The sequence below is a fragment of the Mesoplodon bidens genome, assembly GCF_964165515.1.
Source record: "Mesoplodon bidens genome assembly, chromosome: 9".
Taxonomy (NCBI): Eukaryota; Metazoa; Chordata; class Mammalia; order Artiodactyla; family Ziphiidae; genus Mesoplodon; species Mesoplodon bidens.
Genome location: NC_138166.1, coordinates 106744168 through 106761132, shown reverse-complemented (window position 1 = coordinate 106761132; position 16965 = coordinate 106744168). Strand labels below are relative to the sequence as shown.

Below are 16965 nucleotides of genomic sequence, written 5' to 3'. Positions count from 1 at the left end.
GAAATCTCTTGCATTCCTACATACTAATGACGAAAAATCTGAAAAAGAAATTAAGGAAACACTCTTATTTACCACTGCAACAAAAAGAATTAAATACCTAGGAATAAACCTACCTAAGGAGACAAAAGACCTGTATGCAGAAAACTACAAGACACTGAGGAAAGAAATTAAAGACGATACAAACAGATGGAGAGATACACCATGTTCTTGGATTGGAAGAATCAATATTGTGAAAATGACTATACTACCCAAAGCAATCTACAGATTCAGTGCAATCCCTATCAAATTACCAATGGCATTTTTTACAGAACTAGAACAAAAAATCTTAAAATCTGTATAGAGACACAAAAGACCCTGAAGAGCCAAAGCAGTCTTGAGGGAAAGAAAACAGAGCTGGACAAATCAGACTCCCTGACTTCACACTATACTACGAAGCTACAGTAATCAAGTAAATATGGTACTGGCACAAAAAAAGAAATATAAATCAATGGAATAAGATAGAAAGCCCAAAGATAAACCCACGCACCTATGTTCAACTAATCTATGACAAAGGAGGCAAGGATATACAGTGGAGAAAAGGCAGTCTCTTCAATAAGTGGTGCTGGGAAAACTGGACAGCTACATGTAAAACAATGAAATTAGAACACTCCCTAACACCATACACAAAAATAAACTCAAAATGGATTAGAGACCTAAATGTAAGACCGGACACTATAAAACTCTTAGAGGAAAACATAGGCAGAACACTCTTTGACATAAACCAAAGCAAGATCTTTTTTGATCCACCTCCTAGAGTAATGGGAATAAAAACAAAAATAAACAAATGGGACCTAATGAAACGTAAAAGCTTTTGCACAGCAAAGGAAACCATAAACAAGACAAAAAGACAACCCTCAAAATGGGAGAAAATATTTGCAAACGCATCAACGGACAAAGGATTAATCTCCAAAATATATAAACAACTGATGCAGCTCAATAGGAAAAAAAACAAACAACCCAATCCCAAAATGGGCAGAAGACCTAAATAGACATTTCTCCAAAGAAGACATAAAGATGGCCAAGAGGCACATGAAAAGCTGCTCAACATCACTGATTATTAGAGAATTGCAAATCAAAACTACAGTGAGGTATCACCTCATACCATTTAGAATGGGCATCATCAGAAAATCTACAAACAACAAATGCTGCAGAGGGTGTGGAGAAAAGGGAACCCTCTTGCACTGTTGGTAGAATGTAAATTGATACAGCCAGTATGGAAAACAGTGTGGAGGTTCCTTAAAAAACTAAAAATAGAATTACCATAAGACCCAGCAATCCCACTACTGGGCATATACACTGAGAAAACCATAATTCAAAAAGACACATGCCCCCCATTGTTCATTGCAGCACTCTTTACAATAGCCAGGACATGGAAGCAACCTAAGTGTCCATCAACAGATAAATGGATAAAGAAGATGTGGTACATATATACAATAGAATATTACTGAGCCATAAAAAGGAACGAAATTGAGTCATGTGTAGAGACATGGATGGATCTAGAGACTCCCATACAGAGTGAAGTAAGTCAGAAAGAGAAAAATAAATATCGTATATTAACGCATATATATGGAACCTAGAAAAATGGTACAGATGAACTGGTTTACAGGGCAGAAATTGAGACACAGAAGTAGAGAACAAACATACTGACACCAAGGGGGGAAAGCGGCGGGGGTGGTGGTGGTGGTATGAATTTGGAGATTGGTATTGATATGTATACACTGATGTGTATAAAATGGATGACTACTGGTAACTGACTACACTGCTGAACTGAATGAATAAGCATTTTCAGAACTCTAATGGAAAACTGATGAATTCATAAAAGTGCTAACAAAAGATCAAAATAAAAAAATTAATTACATGGGACTGAGTGAACTGATGAGGATGATTATAATTTTTGTGACTTTCTGTTTGAATAAAAATCAAATCCCACAAGGACTCAGAGGCAAAAAATATACAAATCAATTTTCACTGCAAAGTAAAGGAGCTGTTACAGTGGAGGATTACTGGACCGAATGTCAATATTATGACATAGTATGAGTGTGTTTCGTGTTTGGTAATTGCAATCATTGTTGCTTTTGTTGTGGTCATCCATTGACAATGCTTGGTGTCAGTTTATTTGTCTCTTGTAAAAATAAAATACAGTGTGTGTGTGTGTGTGTGTGTGTGTGTGTGAAAAAATAAAATAAAATGAATGACTACTAAGAACCTGCTGTATAAAAAAATAAATAAAATAAAATTCAAAAATTCAAAAAAACAAAAGGAAAGAAAATGTAAGGGGCAGGTGTAGAAGATGACAGCGGTCAGGAAGTTGGTGAGCTTAAAAATAAATGGAGGGCAGCCAGGGCACCAACTCCCTAATCCATATTATTAACATCATAAAAGTGCATGATAGAAAAAAAAAAGGAATAGGAGGGAAGGTACGAAGAAATGCATGCAAACTAAATTCCTCGTCTTTTAGCGGGAATCCACAGACAAGCGGAACTACAGTTCACAGTTAGTGAGTTAATAACACCATTCTAAGCACTTTTATTTGTAGAACCTCATCCAATCTTACTAGTACTGTCCCGATTTATTCGCTGGGAAATAGACACGTCGGTAACTTTCCCACGGTCTCACGCGCAGCAAGAATTCCAGTCCCGGCCCTGGTGCGACCTCCGCCCGCGAGGAGGTGGACGGTCCCGGCGGGGACGGGCTTCCCCGCGCGGCGTTCACACCCACCTTCCCAGGTTCCATCGCCGCGCGCAGGACCGGGCGGCCGCGCTGCCCTCAGCAGGGCCAGGCCCCGGGAGGAGACGCCCCGGCACCCGCACCCTTGGCCGGGCCGGCGTCCCGCCTCCTAGCAACCGGCAGCCTGGACAGCCGAGCGCCAAGCGACCGTCGACCCAGCGTGCCCCGCGGCCGCCCCCAGCGCGCCTGCGCCTCCTCGCCTCCTGGCAACTGGTAGGAGGGGCAGCGGAGCGCAGAGCAACCGCCGGACCGGCATGCCCCGCGGCGCGCCTGCGCCTCCCCGCCTTCTAGCAACAGACAGGCGTGGCAGTGGAGCGCCGAGCGACCGCCGGCCCGGCATGCCGCGCGGCTGCCCTCAGCGCGCCTGCGCTGCCCCGCCTCCTTGCAACCGACAGGCGGGGCCGCAGAGCGCTGAGCGACCGCCAGCCTGGGACTACCGGGAGGCCCAAAGGAAGCGGGGGGAGGTGCAGAAGGAGGCTCAACGCTGCGGGGACTCCCGCCGGGTGGGATGTGTGTTTCAGGGCCGCGGGGTCTCCCGCCTGGTGTGAGGCCCGGCGGTGCTCGGGGCGGGGAAGAAGCCGGGCTGAGCCCGCGGGCTGCCGGCAGGACCGGAGCTGCAGCAGGGAAACAGGCAAACCCGCCTTTCGAAGCGGGAGCGGAGGGAGCTTTCCTTCCGCGGAGGCTCTCGATCCTCGAGTTACTTTGCCCGTGGTTGTCGTTTGGTAGGACACACTCTGCAGGATTGGTAGGAATCACAAAGTATCTGAAAATGTAATTGTTGAAAGACGCAGTTTTTATACAAATCAAGAGAGGAGAGGACTGAAATACTGAGACACATGGTCTGCATCTCACATTTATTTTACCACAACTATTTTCTTTAAAGCTTAAAATAAAAGCCAGCCTTAAACATGCAAGGCTGGAGAGGTGTGGGTCCCACTCCCGTGATGCACGTTATAACTGACATTTAGCCCTGGTTCTGCAAACTGTTTCGCGTCTGTTTAGCCTGCAAATGTTACTTAGAAAAGATTCCACTTAGCGTTTTCACACGAGAGAGAGAGAGAAGGCTCTCAAATCGTGTGCTAAGGAGCACATCGGTGAGCGTGTTATTAGGGGTCTGTGCTTTTGATGTCATGGTTTTTCTGTAGACACACTATTTTGCAGACGTTGTGTTTTTGAGTCACATACTATTACGGTTTATGGATCAATCTACTTTCCTCCGGATATAAAAGCCATTTACTCAGCTCCTTGCCTTAGAGAAGTTAATAACAGTTCCAATCGTCCTTTTATATTTAATTGTGCTCTGGTTTTGGAGTTTCCACTACTACCCTTTTCATTTTCACTCAGCAGGGCTTAGGAAGAACCAAACAGGAAAGGAGCGTAGGAAAGGTAATTTCAGTGATGGCTATGATTTATTTAGGAACTGCTCCAAAGGAGGCACCAAACTGAAACCTTCCCCTTGGTAATTCATTTAATTCTCATAGCGTCCCTGTGAGATCGGCATGTTACTGTTTTTCAGATGAGGAGACTGAGGGCCAGAAAGATTATTTCAGTTGCCTAAACTCAGAAAGCTAGGGTGGTGGATGGTCTGACGCCAAAGTCCATTCTCTTAACCACTGGGTCACTCTCTGTCAGCTGAGAAAACAGCTTGTATTGGGAAAGCTTCAGACTGTTGACTGTAATGACAAAGTCATCAGCCACAGTATTAGATTAAGTCACGGACACGCACATTGCATGAATGAGCTGGGCTTGGCCCTGGAACCCTCGGAACCCTTCTCCTTCCCCTCCCGAGTGCAGTCAAAACTCCTGTCAAGATGTGTCTTGAGTCTCTTCCTCATTTTTTTCCACTCCAGCCCCACCCATCCATCCTCCGTTGCAGGCAGCAATCCAACAGGTGACTCACCTCACCCCCTGCTTCTGTCTCCACCTGGCTCTCACTCAGTTGCACTCTTTTGTCACCAAACAGAATGAATTAGGGTTCCCCAAATGCACCATATTCACAGGGCTATCTCCTCTCTCTCACCATCCCCACAATATTTGCCGCAAAAATGTCAATAGAGGAAGTTAAAACAATCTTTCTCTCCTTGGACTTCTTAAAACAATTATTTTCTAAGTAACTTATTTGCCAATCACATTTTATCTTGTGATGTTTCTTCTATCATCTTTATTCAATAGATGACTCAAGTTCATTTGATGACATGGGGACTGTTAGAGTGCTGGAGACATAAATAAAACACTGCCTGGACCTCTAGTCGCTCATAATCGCCAGGAGCGAGAAATATGCAAACAATTATTAAATAATGTGAAAGTGTAAGAGCTACTCATAAAATGCAGTGCCTGAGGAAGTGGCAAAGGGTGCCTGGAGGAAAGGAATGAGGATGGGAAGGGCCTCATTTCAGGTGGACCTTGAAGCACAAAAAACCCAGGCAGAGGGCTTCCCTGATGGCGCAGTGGTTGAGAGTCCACCTGCCGATGCAGGGGACACGGGTTCGTGCCCCGGTCCGGGAAGATCCCACATGCCGCGGAGCGGCTGGGCCCGTGAGCCATGGCCACTGAGCCTGCGCGTCCGGAGCCTGTGCTCCGCAATGGGAAAGGTCACAACAGTGAGAAGCCCGTGTACCGCAAAAAAAAACAAAAACAAAAAAACCCAGGCAGAGACCTGCAGAGAACATCTTAGGGGAAAAGAAATATGGGTGCAAGTGCAGAGGGAGGGAGAGGTTTGGAGAGTTTAGGAAATGTAATAATTGTATCTGTAACAGTGCTGTCCAGTAGAAATATAATACGGGCCACAGGGTTTATTATAAATTATCTAGTAGCCACATCTTAAGAAGTGAAAGGGGCTTCCCTGGGGGCACAGTGGTTAAGAGTCCGCCTACCAATGCAGGTGACACGGGTTCGAGCCCTGGTCTGGGAAGATCCCACATGCCGCGGAGCAACTAAGCCTGTGCACCACAACTACTGAGCCTGCGCTCTAGAGCCTGCGAGCCACAACCACTGAGCCCACGTGCCTAGAGCCCATGCTCCACAACAAAAGCCACCGCAATGAGAAACCCACGCACCACAGCAAAGAGTAGCCCCTGCTCGACGCAACTAGAGAAAGCCCGTGTGCAGCAATGAAGACCCAACCCAGCCAAAAATAAAAATTAATTAAAAATAATAATTAAAAAAGTGAAAAACACATGAAATCAAATTTAATAAAATATTTCACCAAATATATACAAAATATTATCATTTTGTCATATAAAATATATTTACAATATTGAGTTGTTTTTTGTTTTTTTTTTTTGCAGCCCGTGGGCCTCTCACTGTTGTGGCCTCTCCCACTGCGGAGCACAGGCTCCAGACGTGCAGGCTCAGTGGCCATGACTCACGGGCCCAGCTGCTCCGTGGCATGTAGGATCTTCCCGGACCGGGGCACGAACCCACGTTCCCTGCATCGGCAGGCGGACTCTCAACCACTGCGCCACCAGGGAAGCCCCTATTGAGTTGTTTTATACTTTTTTAATACTGGCCTCAAAATCCGTTGTGTATTTTGTACTGACAGCACACCTCAGTTCAGACTGGTCCCGTTTCCTGGGCTCACAGCCCCACGTGGCCAGTGACTTCCACACTGGGCAGTGCAGGTCAGAGCACAGGGTGTGTGAGTGGAGCGGGATGGCGGGAGACAAGGCTGGAAAGGGGGACCGGGCCAGTTTGTCAAGGGCCTTGGAAGGCTCGATGTAAAGACTGAAAGTGTTAGGCTGGGCAGTCATTAACGTGGGAAGAGAAGGCTGAGGCTGAAGGGTGGGTGGGTGGAGAAGTTCTGAAGCCCAGAGAGTAGGTGGTGGCTTGGTGGCCTTTGTGCAGGCTGCTTCTCTGCCCGGATCCCTGCAGCTTTACCCCTGCTCACGCCAGAGCCTCCTCTGCTTCGCCTGTGTCTGATTTGCTTGTCACAGTCTCCCATATCCTCTTCCATGTAATTTAAAAATGTATGTCCAACTCCCTCACTAGACTATAAACCAGTACAGTTGAAGGTTGTGATAGAAACAAAAGTGCCTTTTATTCACAGTAATAAGTAACTTTGTTACAAAAGTCACATCACGATAGTGTCACTGTAGTGTGTGGATATGAAACCTACCTGCCATGTTAACTAAGGGCTGGTGAGAAGTCACTAGCAGTGTTTTACTGCCTGCAGTAAAAGTGGGAATTACAGGGCACCTACTCTGTAGGCATTGTGAGGACTGAAGGGGTGATTCTGTAAAATAGGAGCATTTTGTGTCTGGCGCAAACTGAACTGTCAGTAAAAGTTAGTTATTAACACTTTTATTGTTGTTGTTCTTATAGGTTATCGCCTCAACTATAAGCATTTAGAGATGAAAATGGGTGGGATACCAAAATTATCGGCTTCCTTTGTAAATTCACAAATTATCCACTACCATATGAAACCATAATTGGAGCACATTTTGGGATTTCAGAGGGCCCATCAACACCCCTTTCTTCTCTTAACCCACAGAGACTGTAGTGGCAGAACCCTAAATGCCCCTCGAGTCCGTGGTCCACTCTCCTTGAGACTGTGATGATTTCACGCCTGAGACTAACTTACTGATCAGTTAAGTCAGAAAGGAGATTATCCTTAGTGGGCCTAACACCAAAAGAGGTGATGCTTCAGAGAGATACTCCTGCTGTCCTGGGAGAAGAAGCAAACGGCCACATCAGGAGGGTTCACGTGGAGGGAGCCGAGGGGGACCCCTGACTGTCAGCCCCCAGAAATCAGGACCTGAGTCCTACAGCTGCAATGGACTTGGGAGAGGATCTCAGGTGAGAATCTCCAAGACCACAGCTCAGCCAACGCTTGACTTGCCTTTCTAGGCCTGAGCAGAAGGGCCCAGCCAGGCCGCACAAGTATCATCTTCATTATCGGTGAACACTGAAATAGGGCTTGTGACTCAGTACTCGGCTCCAGCTGGGGACTCTAATATGTACCGCCTAATTCCTCCACGAACATCAGGGCTCCCCTCACAGGCACAGAGCTGCTTCGGGGCTCCTGAGGCCTGAGCTGTACTCAGTAGATACGTTTCATCATGGAGACAAGCCTAGACAGGATTAACTCACTGCCACAGAAGGCTTCCCACAGGTGGAGACATACAAACCAGGTTTTGAAAGATGCATCAGAGTTTTGCATAAGGAGAGAAGGATAGTTCAGACACAGAGAACAGCAGTGCAGGTGCAAAGGCACAGAGAGAGTAGACAGAGTGGTTTGGGGAGAGTGGGAAGCAGTGCAACCGTGCAGGGCACAGACCCTGGTGGGGTGGGTGTGGGTGTGGGTGTGAGGTGAGACGCAGGGTCAGAGCTCTGCTTGTTCTGCAACGGATCTTTTTAAAATTATTATTATTATTATATTTAATTTAGTTGGCTGAGTTGGGTCTTAGTTGCGGCACGTGGGATCTTCGTTGCAGCGTGCAGGATCTTTAGTCGCGGCATGCAAACTCTTTAGTTGCAGCATGTGGGATCAAGTTCCTTGACCAGGGATCGAAACTGGGCTCCCTTCTTTTGGGAGCATGGAGTCTTAGCCACTGGACCACCAGGGATGTCCCTGCAGATGATCTTTAATTTCACAGCAGAAGCAAAAGAAACAGTTCATAAGCAGGGAAGAGAGTCAATCAAATCTGCATTTTATATTGGCCATTTGATAGAAATAGGGACTTTAAAAAATAATTTTCCAAATACTTTCAAATTTAGAGAAAATATTTGAGTACAAAAGTCTCCATCACCCAGATCATACAGCATGTGCTTCCACTCGCCTGTCCCTGTCTCACATTTATCATTTATCTACACACACACTTAGCCATCATCACTGGTCTTTCTCTGAGTTATCTGACAAAGAGCTTCAGATATGATTACTCATCACCCTGAAATACTCCAGTGCCTGTTTCCCCAAAGCAAGGACAGCCCCTGCTCCACAACCCTCCCAGTCCAGAAGTAAAGGTTGATGCAACTCTGCTGTCTAATGCACAGGCTGTCCCCCAAATATTTCTTTTCCTTTGTGGCCCAGATCCCACTCGGGAACATACATTGCATGTAGTTGTGCCTCTTCAGTTTCCTGCGATCTGGGGTAATTACAGTTCCTCAGTAAGAAAACAGGGGCCCCTAACACTTCACCTGTCCAGTGAGCCCCCAGGCCACACCTGGATCAAGCTTTCTGGCAGAAACGCCCAGACATGCTGGTCTACTCCTCTCAGCTCGTGGAGTCAGGACGCAAAATCCCAACGTGTCCCCAGCCCGCTGGCAATATGTAGCTGGGTCACACCTGCCAGCTTTTCCCTTTGGGATTGACGAGTACCTAGTAGCAGGTATTAAAACCTCCACTACCATCCTTAGCCTCCACTGATAACTCACTCCAGCCCTATGATGACTGCTAAATGGCGATTTTCTGCTTCCATCACTCCAATGATTTATTTTGCTTGCATTCCTCACTTGCTCGTTCACCTACATCGGTATGGACTCGTGGGTTCCTGTTTTACTCACTGGGTTGTAATCTGCCAACATCACCCTTGATTTTGCTGCTCAAATTATCCCAGATTTAATCAGTGGGCACCCCTCCCATTGCCTCCTATGTCCTTTGGCATCATGTGATTCTTTGATAATTTTCTTACTTTCTGGCACAACAAAATATTTCAGGGTCATCTTGCACTTTCACTGCTCCAGCCCTGAAGTCAACTGTTTCTCAGAAGATCCCTGGCTCCTTTGCTTGAGAATGGTATTTAGAAGCAAGATCTGGAAACTACGTGTACGTCTACCTGTACACTTACATCAAAACACACGAGTTCATACTCCCTCCAACTCCAATCCAACACCTCAGGGCTCTTTCCAGCCTCCCCCTTTGCATGCTTATGAGATCTCCAACAGCAAGAAGCCTGAACTGCATTATCCTGGATAATGCATTATCCTTGCGTTATCCAGTGTATGTGTCTATTTGTCAGTATAACCAGGCTGACCGGTCACCAGTACTAGGCCTAACACTGTCTCCTCTGTGCTGGGGAGCAAAGGTCTCTAGGGAGCTTTTTAAGAGGGCAAGATTAAAGAGATACCAATCAATTAAGAAAATGTTGTAGTAATCTGGGCAAGCAAGCAAGGACCAAGCTTTTCCTGATTCCTCTAGTTGCACAGCAAAGAGACCCTCTAAGGTGGCTCAGGTAAAGAATGTGTGATTGTGTCACCAAAGAAGCATCTGAGAAAAAGGAACAGGAGTCTTGATGAGTCTGGGAAAAATGAGACTCGTTGGTAGTGCCAACTAAAAATTGTCGCTCGCCATCTGCCTCTACAAAGATGAGGTCACTGGCCACTGCAGTCGCTGGCCTTCCACACCCCCTGAAAGGAGTTCAGGGCAGAGATCAGGAATGAGGCCCTTTGTGCTCTGCAAAAACTGGCAGAACAGGTCTTCAGATAGTTAGATATTTTCGGGAGACCATGTTATGAGCCCAATTTCTTGCATCTTCTCACAGCTAGAAGAGCACTGAAATCATTAACAGAGACATCTGCTCCTCATGACGAGCAGCCACCTTCTGCCAAAATGTGTGCTCGACTGCGTGTACCTCCTCCACCAAAATCATCACACATATACTGAACAACCCTCCGTTCCCACCCTGGCCTGCTGTTTGGAGCAGTTCCTCAGAACAATCTGAGAGGCTGTCTCCTGGGCTGTGGTCCTCATTTTGCCCCAAATAAAACTTAACTCACAACTCTCACTTTGTTCATTTTTTTCAGTCGACAGGAGCATGAAAGGAAGGGAGGCAGACCGTGCCCCTCCCGTCTGCACTGAAGCCCACGTAGAGGTGCTGGGGAAGGAGCTAGGACAGGGAGAGGGGAAGAGGTGGACAAAGGGTTGATAAGGCCCAGTCCTAGGCAGGAGGGGATCTAAAACAAAGCAGAACGGATTGAACTTAAACTGAAGGCAGCACTTTTCTCTGAAACTAGAAAGGAGGAGTGCAGAGGCTGAACCTTTACAGTTCTGCACGGGAACACTCACAGTGACGCTCTTCTTTCCTCTGAGAAAGCAGTGCCTGTCACTGGAGAACTGTCCGCAGAGAAGGTAAGGCAAGAGGTAACATGGAGAGGTCACAGGAGATTGGGGTAGAGTAAAATGTTAGCAAAAGCCTAAGAACTAGGCCGGGCCTGCCAGTAGTCTCAGCAAAGGATGAGATGGGTTCTGCCTTGCTGGGAAGTGGCCAGAAGTTCAGTGGGGTCACAAAGGCAGCAGAGGCTGGAGGCTGATTGGTGCACAGCATGGGCCTGTCTCTTCAGTGTATTTTACATCCCTAGACCCCGCCCAGGTCAAATGCTTTATCACAGACATGCAGGATTTCTTGTGTGGCTCATGTTCACCCAACTCTTTATCTATAGGATGTGATGCTACAGCTTTTTAGAGGAAAGACCGCAAGACAGAAAGTCTCATGCTCCTTCCTGTGTTAACAAGGCAGCTACTTGTTTTGAGGTTGTAACTTGGTCTTGAGTGAAAGGTGGCATTAGAGCTTTAAGCTGTTGTGTAGGAAAAGGGGTAAGACTCATCATTTTACATATTTGCAACTCACACAATGTAATCGGGGGAAGGAAAACCATTCCTTTCCTTGCTTATGGTTTAGTGCCCTTGCCCAAAGTTGACTGTTCTAGCCCCTGGAGCAATGTTTATGAGATTATATATTTATATATATATCTCCATAGCCACACACACATATATGCATACATAATTACATACAGACTCACAGATGAGGTGAGGGGAGGTATCCTTTATTCATTTAGTACCTGCCGTGCCAGGCACTGTGCTAGCGTGAAGATATGATGATACACATAATACAGTTCTTGCCCTCATAGACTTAAAGCCCAGTTGAATGATTAATGAGACTTTGGCAAAGTTACCAATGCACGCAGATGCTTCCCTTCCCACTGCCCCCAAAAGTTCATGGGAGCAGCAAGTCTTTCACTCACTGCATCTAACAGGGCTGTGATTGCAGTTGTCTTCAGCTGGTGGTCCTCTTCATCTTCCAGCCTTTCACTCTCCTGTCTGCACAGCAAAATGGTCTGTGGGATATCACTGTTTTATCCTGGAAATGGCAGTCTTTGCCCCTGCAACTACTGCACAGTTATCGTTATTCCAGAATCCCTACAATATGGCAGGGAAGGGCCCATGTGACATGAACACATCCACTAAGAACTTAAAAACATGTAAGCATGCTATATTTCTCTCCAGTAGTCCCTGCCCCTCCTAAAGATGATCATGCAAGGCTCCCAGTAACATAAAGATTTGAAGAGCAAGAGAGGGGAAAAAAACTAGCCCTATTGTTACAAACTGAATTAAAATATCCTTGGAACTCACTTAATATGCTTAAAAAACTTACCCAGGCTGTCCTCTGCAACTGTTTGGCTTTAAGGAGACTACAAAATAAATATAGTTACCCTGACTGAGTTTAGTGGAAAGCAAAGCGATCAAGAGCTGTCTGTGCTTCTAGAAGCGATTCAGAAATCGCGGGCAGGATGTCAGCGCCCGCAGTAGAAGCTCTCGGGCACGGACAGCATCCTGCTTAGTGAGCGGGCGCTGGGTCCCCACTGTCCCGCCGGGCGAGGACAGTTCCTGTCCCACGCGCACACAGGGGCCTATCCCGCGCGCTCCTCACGCCTCCAGGACCGCTGAGAGAGTTCCATCAGGAAAACGTCTGCACGCTGTGGGCTCTCAGCACAGCCGCGGGCCCACAGAACCACTCGGATTTTCTAACAACTTGGAAGTGCCTTTAACAGTGACACCCTAAAACTTGGCAAGTGTAGCGCAAACTCAGGAGCGTGTACTTCTCCTTCCACAGCAGCCCTGCACGAACCGCGACCCAGGTGACGGGGCGAGCTGAGCCCTCACGGCCCGGGACTCCCGTCCCAGGAGCTGACCCTAGCCAGCCACCCAGTCTCACACCCTGCGGCCAGTGAGTTCCGCGCCGTGACGTCCACGCACGCCCCGCCTACATTCGCCTTATGGGCGCCCCGCCCCGCGTGTGGACGTCCACGCAGGACCCGCCCCCCTCGCCTCATCGGCGCTCCGCCCGCCCGCGCGATGACGTCACAGGGCCCTGCCCCACCCGCCTCAGGGGCGCTCGGCCAGGCCTGTGGGGTGACACCCACGCCGGCCTCGCCCGCCCTGTCCAGTGGCGCCCCGCCCGCCCGCGTGATGACGCCACACACCAGTCCCGCGCACCCGTCTTCGCGGCGCTCCCGGGTCCTGTGGGATGACGTCCCACGCTGGCCCCGTCCACCCAACGTTAGGCCGCGCCCAGGCCCGGGGCCACGCCCGACCGCCGCAGTAGAAGCCCCCGATCCCTCGCCGCCGCCGCCCTGCCCGGCGTGCTGACGTAGCACGGCGCCGCGGGCGGAAGCGCGGGCGGGCAGGGTGGCTGCGCCGTCCCCTCAGAGGGGCGCTGGCGGGCGGGCTGAGGCGCGTCGGCCCGGAGCGGACCGGAGTGCTACGCGGCGGAGCGATGAGCGGCGCCCGGGCCCCGGGCCCCGAGGCCGGCGCCGCTGGAGCCGAACCCCCCGGCGCGGCGCTGAGCGTGGACGTGGCGGGGCTGCTGGTGCAGCTGGCGCGCAGCTTCGCGCTGCTGCTGCCGGTGTACGCGCTGGGCTACCTGGGCCTGAGCTTCAGCTGGGTGCTGCTGGCGCTCGGGCTGCTCGTGTGGTGCCGCAGGAGCCGCGGCCTCAAGGCCACCCGTCTGTGCCGCGCGCTGGCGCTGCTGGAGGACGAGGAGCGCGTCGTGCGCCTGGGGGTGCGCGCCTGCGACCTGCCGGCCTGGGTGAGTGGGCGCAGCGGACCCCGACACGCCCCCGGCCCTGACCTTCCTGTCCGCCACGACAGGCGTCCCTGCCCGCCCCAAGTCCTCCCGGGTCTGGGGTCCGCTCACGCCCAGACCTCCCGCCCACGTTGGGGCGTCCTGACCAGGGGCGACACGTCCGCCTGGGTGGGCGCCGGCGTCGGGCCTGGCCCTATGTACCTTGCGGGGCCTTGCCGCTGTCGCCGGGCCCAGCCGCCCGACCGCTCTCTGCCCGCGAACCCCTTTGGGTTGGCTCCTTCCCTCTGCCGCGCGGGTCCCGAGCAGGGCCGCACAGGTGAGGCGCTCTCTGCGCTGTCCTGCCTTGGCCACGTCGTCACGCCTCGCTGTGCGGTGCCGTGACTCCCGCCTGCGGAATGTGAGCTCGCGGCCACCGGGTGCCCTCCGCGGGCCTGGACGCCACTCCCTGACCCCTGCGGAAACGGCGGCCAGCGGTGTGGGGAGAAGGGCGGTTTCCTCCTTGCCTGCGAAGTCTCAGCCGTTCTTGGTGGTTTCTGGCACAGTTGAGGAGCAGTGGGGGTCCCCCAGAAGATTTGCTGGTACGATGATTGGAGGTGTGTTCCAGTTCTTTGGAAGTAACGTTATAACCTGAGTAACTTTTATGTAGGGTGAACTCGAATCCCAGGTGAATTTGGGGGTGGGTGGGGCAGGCGTGGTATTGATCGTTTGTGCCCCAAACGGTTCTCTGCATATTTTACTTAGGCAGCGTGGAAACTAACGGAGTTGGTTCCCTCGTTCTTTCTTAACCGTGAGTTGGTGCCAGAGTTTCAGACGGTAGGAAACAGTGCTTGTTTTAAGATAAATGATGCTCCTGTTAGGCTTGATGTAAACTTCTCGGGAAGATGGCCAGCCAGTGAGTTTCAAAAGGGTCGTTTTCTCTTAGAGGAGAAAAGGGCTTGGAGTACTCTCCCTGTTTCCAGTCAGAAGACACTTGTGAAGCGAGGCATGGAGTGCATGACACAAGGCAAACAGGTTGCAAAGCAGGAGTGCCCACGGCCAGGAGGAGCTCAGTGGTTACTGCCTTGTGGTGACAAGTTGCAACTGCAGTAAGAACCTCACAGTCAGGGACTTGGGAAATTTAAAATTCCGTCAATACGTGGTGGACATGTGACACAGGACTACTTGGAACAATCACAGTAACCAGCGTGGTGTAGCTTTTTGCCAGAAGCAGGAAAGAGGAGGGTGGTGTAGAAAACGGGAACTCAGTAACGGAGGTGCGAAAAGCCAAGAGCAGAGGTGCATTTTGGAAACGCAGAAGGACTTTCAGGTGGTGTCTGGTATCTTGTGTCACACCGAATTAAGTGATTCCAGAAAGTAGCTAAAAACAGGGAGTAGGGGCATTACCAAAACAGCAGACATAATCAGGGCAGAGATTCACAGAAACTGGGGGTGCTGACATTCATAGATGCTTGGTTATGGAGCAGTTGGCTAACATCAAATTTGCTTGTAAAAGCTGTGAAATGCACACTATTTTCACATAATGAATTAACAAGTATCGTTGTTACCATATTGAAGGACGGGGCAAATTATTATGATTATTTTTAGCAGAAGAAAAGGGTGATTAGCCAAAGCTTCCTTCCTTGGGTTTCTCCTTGGTGTGACGTAAACTCATGAACCGTGGTGTTCATCTTGTACAGTAAGGAATTTATGTTTTTTCCAGAATTTTTCACTTCATTCCAAATTTGTGTTTGTGCTCATGTCATACAGATGTATACTTAAACATGCCTGTATTGCTTAGAAAACTACTGTGAGGATTCACACGAAACTTGACGGTGATCATATCCAAGAAAAGCACTAGGAATCTGGGGTTTGAGGCAGATTTTTTAATACTTTTTTTTATTGTAATACCCATGTATTGTTTTCACGACAAAACCGGTGAATTACACTGTCTAGAAGTGGACCTGCTGTTCTGCTGTAGCCAGGGAGTCCGTGCATAAGAAGAGTTAAGTTTTCTGTTTCAGTAGTTCTTTGATTTTTACTGTACATACGTAGGTTCTTGGGGTTCAGAACTTTGGGCTGATATTTTGCTTTGAACAACATGTTTGTACGGATTTCATAGTGTGTCATTGACAGCTGTGATTGACAGCAGGGTAGAAGCAGAGCAAAGCTAATGTGCTCACTTCCTAACCTCACTTTTGAATATGTTCACTGACAATTTTTCTTCTGTTTATTTAGTAAAGTAAAAATTTATACTGGCTGTAAAATGAGATGATTAACAAATATGAACACTTGGAGAAAAAATACATATACTGTTTCAAATTAAGGCTATTAGGATATGAAAAATGGCTCTCAACGTGATAATTCTGTAAGACCTTGATTCTACAGCTTTAATGTATACCACATGACTGTTCATTCTTTACTCTTCCCCCCGCCTCCCCCATTAACAGGGAAAAGGCCTGCAGGTTTGAGTTGATAGATTGAGGACTGGCCTTTTTGTTGTATCAGTGGTTTCCCCTTGTTAATTGGACCCTGTAAAATTAGACTGTGGTTGAAGAATATTGTTGAAGAGTTTTTATAGACGTGAGTAGGGGTGATTGTCCACTGCTATTTTTGTTTATTTGAAAAATTAGAACTTGGTGTGAAGTCTGTCCTTTTCCTGCTTTCACTACTGCCAATAAATGCTGATTCCATGGGTGCAAATAAGTAAGACCCAAACCTGTCATAAATGACAACTAGTCTTTTATTCCTCTAATACTTTGATGATTGAGATTTAAAGCATAGTGAACTTCTGTGTTCTGCTGTTTTTATTATTATGCACCAGTTTTTTTTTAGGGAGAGCTTTCTTCCCATGGTTCTTCTGGTAAGTTCAGGAGAATTTAACTCTAGCCCAAATTTAATATGTATAGGCTAAGAACCAAATGGACAAAAGAAAAGAATACACTTTGGTCTCATGTAGAGGAAGGGCAAGTACTTTTATTCTCCGTGTTAATCATTGACTTATAGTTTAAAAATTTTTTGTGAACACTTGTAACAGACTTGTAGCTAAATCAGGATCCACAGTTTAGCTATTTTAAACTGTGGTTGCAACTTTAGCATCTAGATCCTAGAGCAGTTATGTGCTTTGAGAAAATGTTAGAACCTCCTCAAAGCTGTGAAGGGGATATGGATAATCTTTGGGTTTCTTGTTTATGTGCACACTACTGCTGTTTTTCAAAGAGAAAAAGGACAGTCACCCTCAACATCGCTGTTATGCTGTCTAAATGCTTCATGAAGTTAGAGCAGAAGGCCCCATCGTTGCTGGACATAAAGCAGTAACTATTTGTTTTTTAGTTTAAGCTAAAAACTGGATTTAAATTTAGGATATATGCATCCATCAGGTTGTGTGCTCTGGTTTTTCTGCATCAGATGAACATTAACCTCA

General features: G+C 48.1%; 3 protein-coding genes across 5 annotated transcripts in view; 2 read left to right on the top strand and 1 right to left on the bottom strand.

Annotated features, from left to right (window-relative positions):
• DYNC2I1 (dynein 2 intermediate chain 1) overlaps window positions 1–3015 on the bottom strand; it is a 49229-nt gene extending 46214 nt beyond the window's left edge. Inside the window, exon 1 of one of the 2 annotated variants that reach the window (XM_081243873.1) lies at window positions 2758–3015. In XM_081243873.1, the coding sequence (XP_081099999.1) occupies window positions 2758–2772 (15 nt within the window). In that variant the 5' untranslated portion in view covers window positions 2773–3015. The remainder of the gene's footprint in view (window positions 1–2757) is intronic. The other variant, XM_081243874.1, reaches the window with a different exon arrangement.
• Window positions 1–16965, top strand: part of NCAPG2 (non-SMC condensin II complex subunit G2) — a 278460-nt gene that overhangs the window by 116774 nt on the left and 144721 nt on the right. The gene's annotated exons all lie outside the window — the stretch shown is intronic.
• The window catches only part of ESYT2 (extended synaptotagmin 2), a 74454-nt gene continuing 70636 nt past the window's right edge, over window positions 13148–16965 (top strand). The window contains exon 1 of one of the 2 annotated variants that reach the window (XM_081243870.1): window positions 13148–13568. In XM_081243870.1, coding sequence (XP_081099996.1) covers window positions 13257–13568 — 312 coding nt within the window. In that variant the 5' untranslated portion in view covers window positions 13148–13256. The remainder of the gene's footprint in view (window positions 13569–16965) is intronic. The other variant, XM_081243871.1, reaches the window with a different exon arrangement.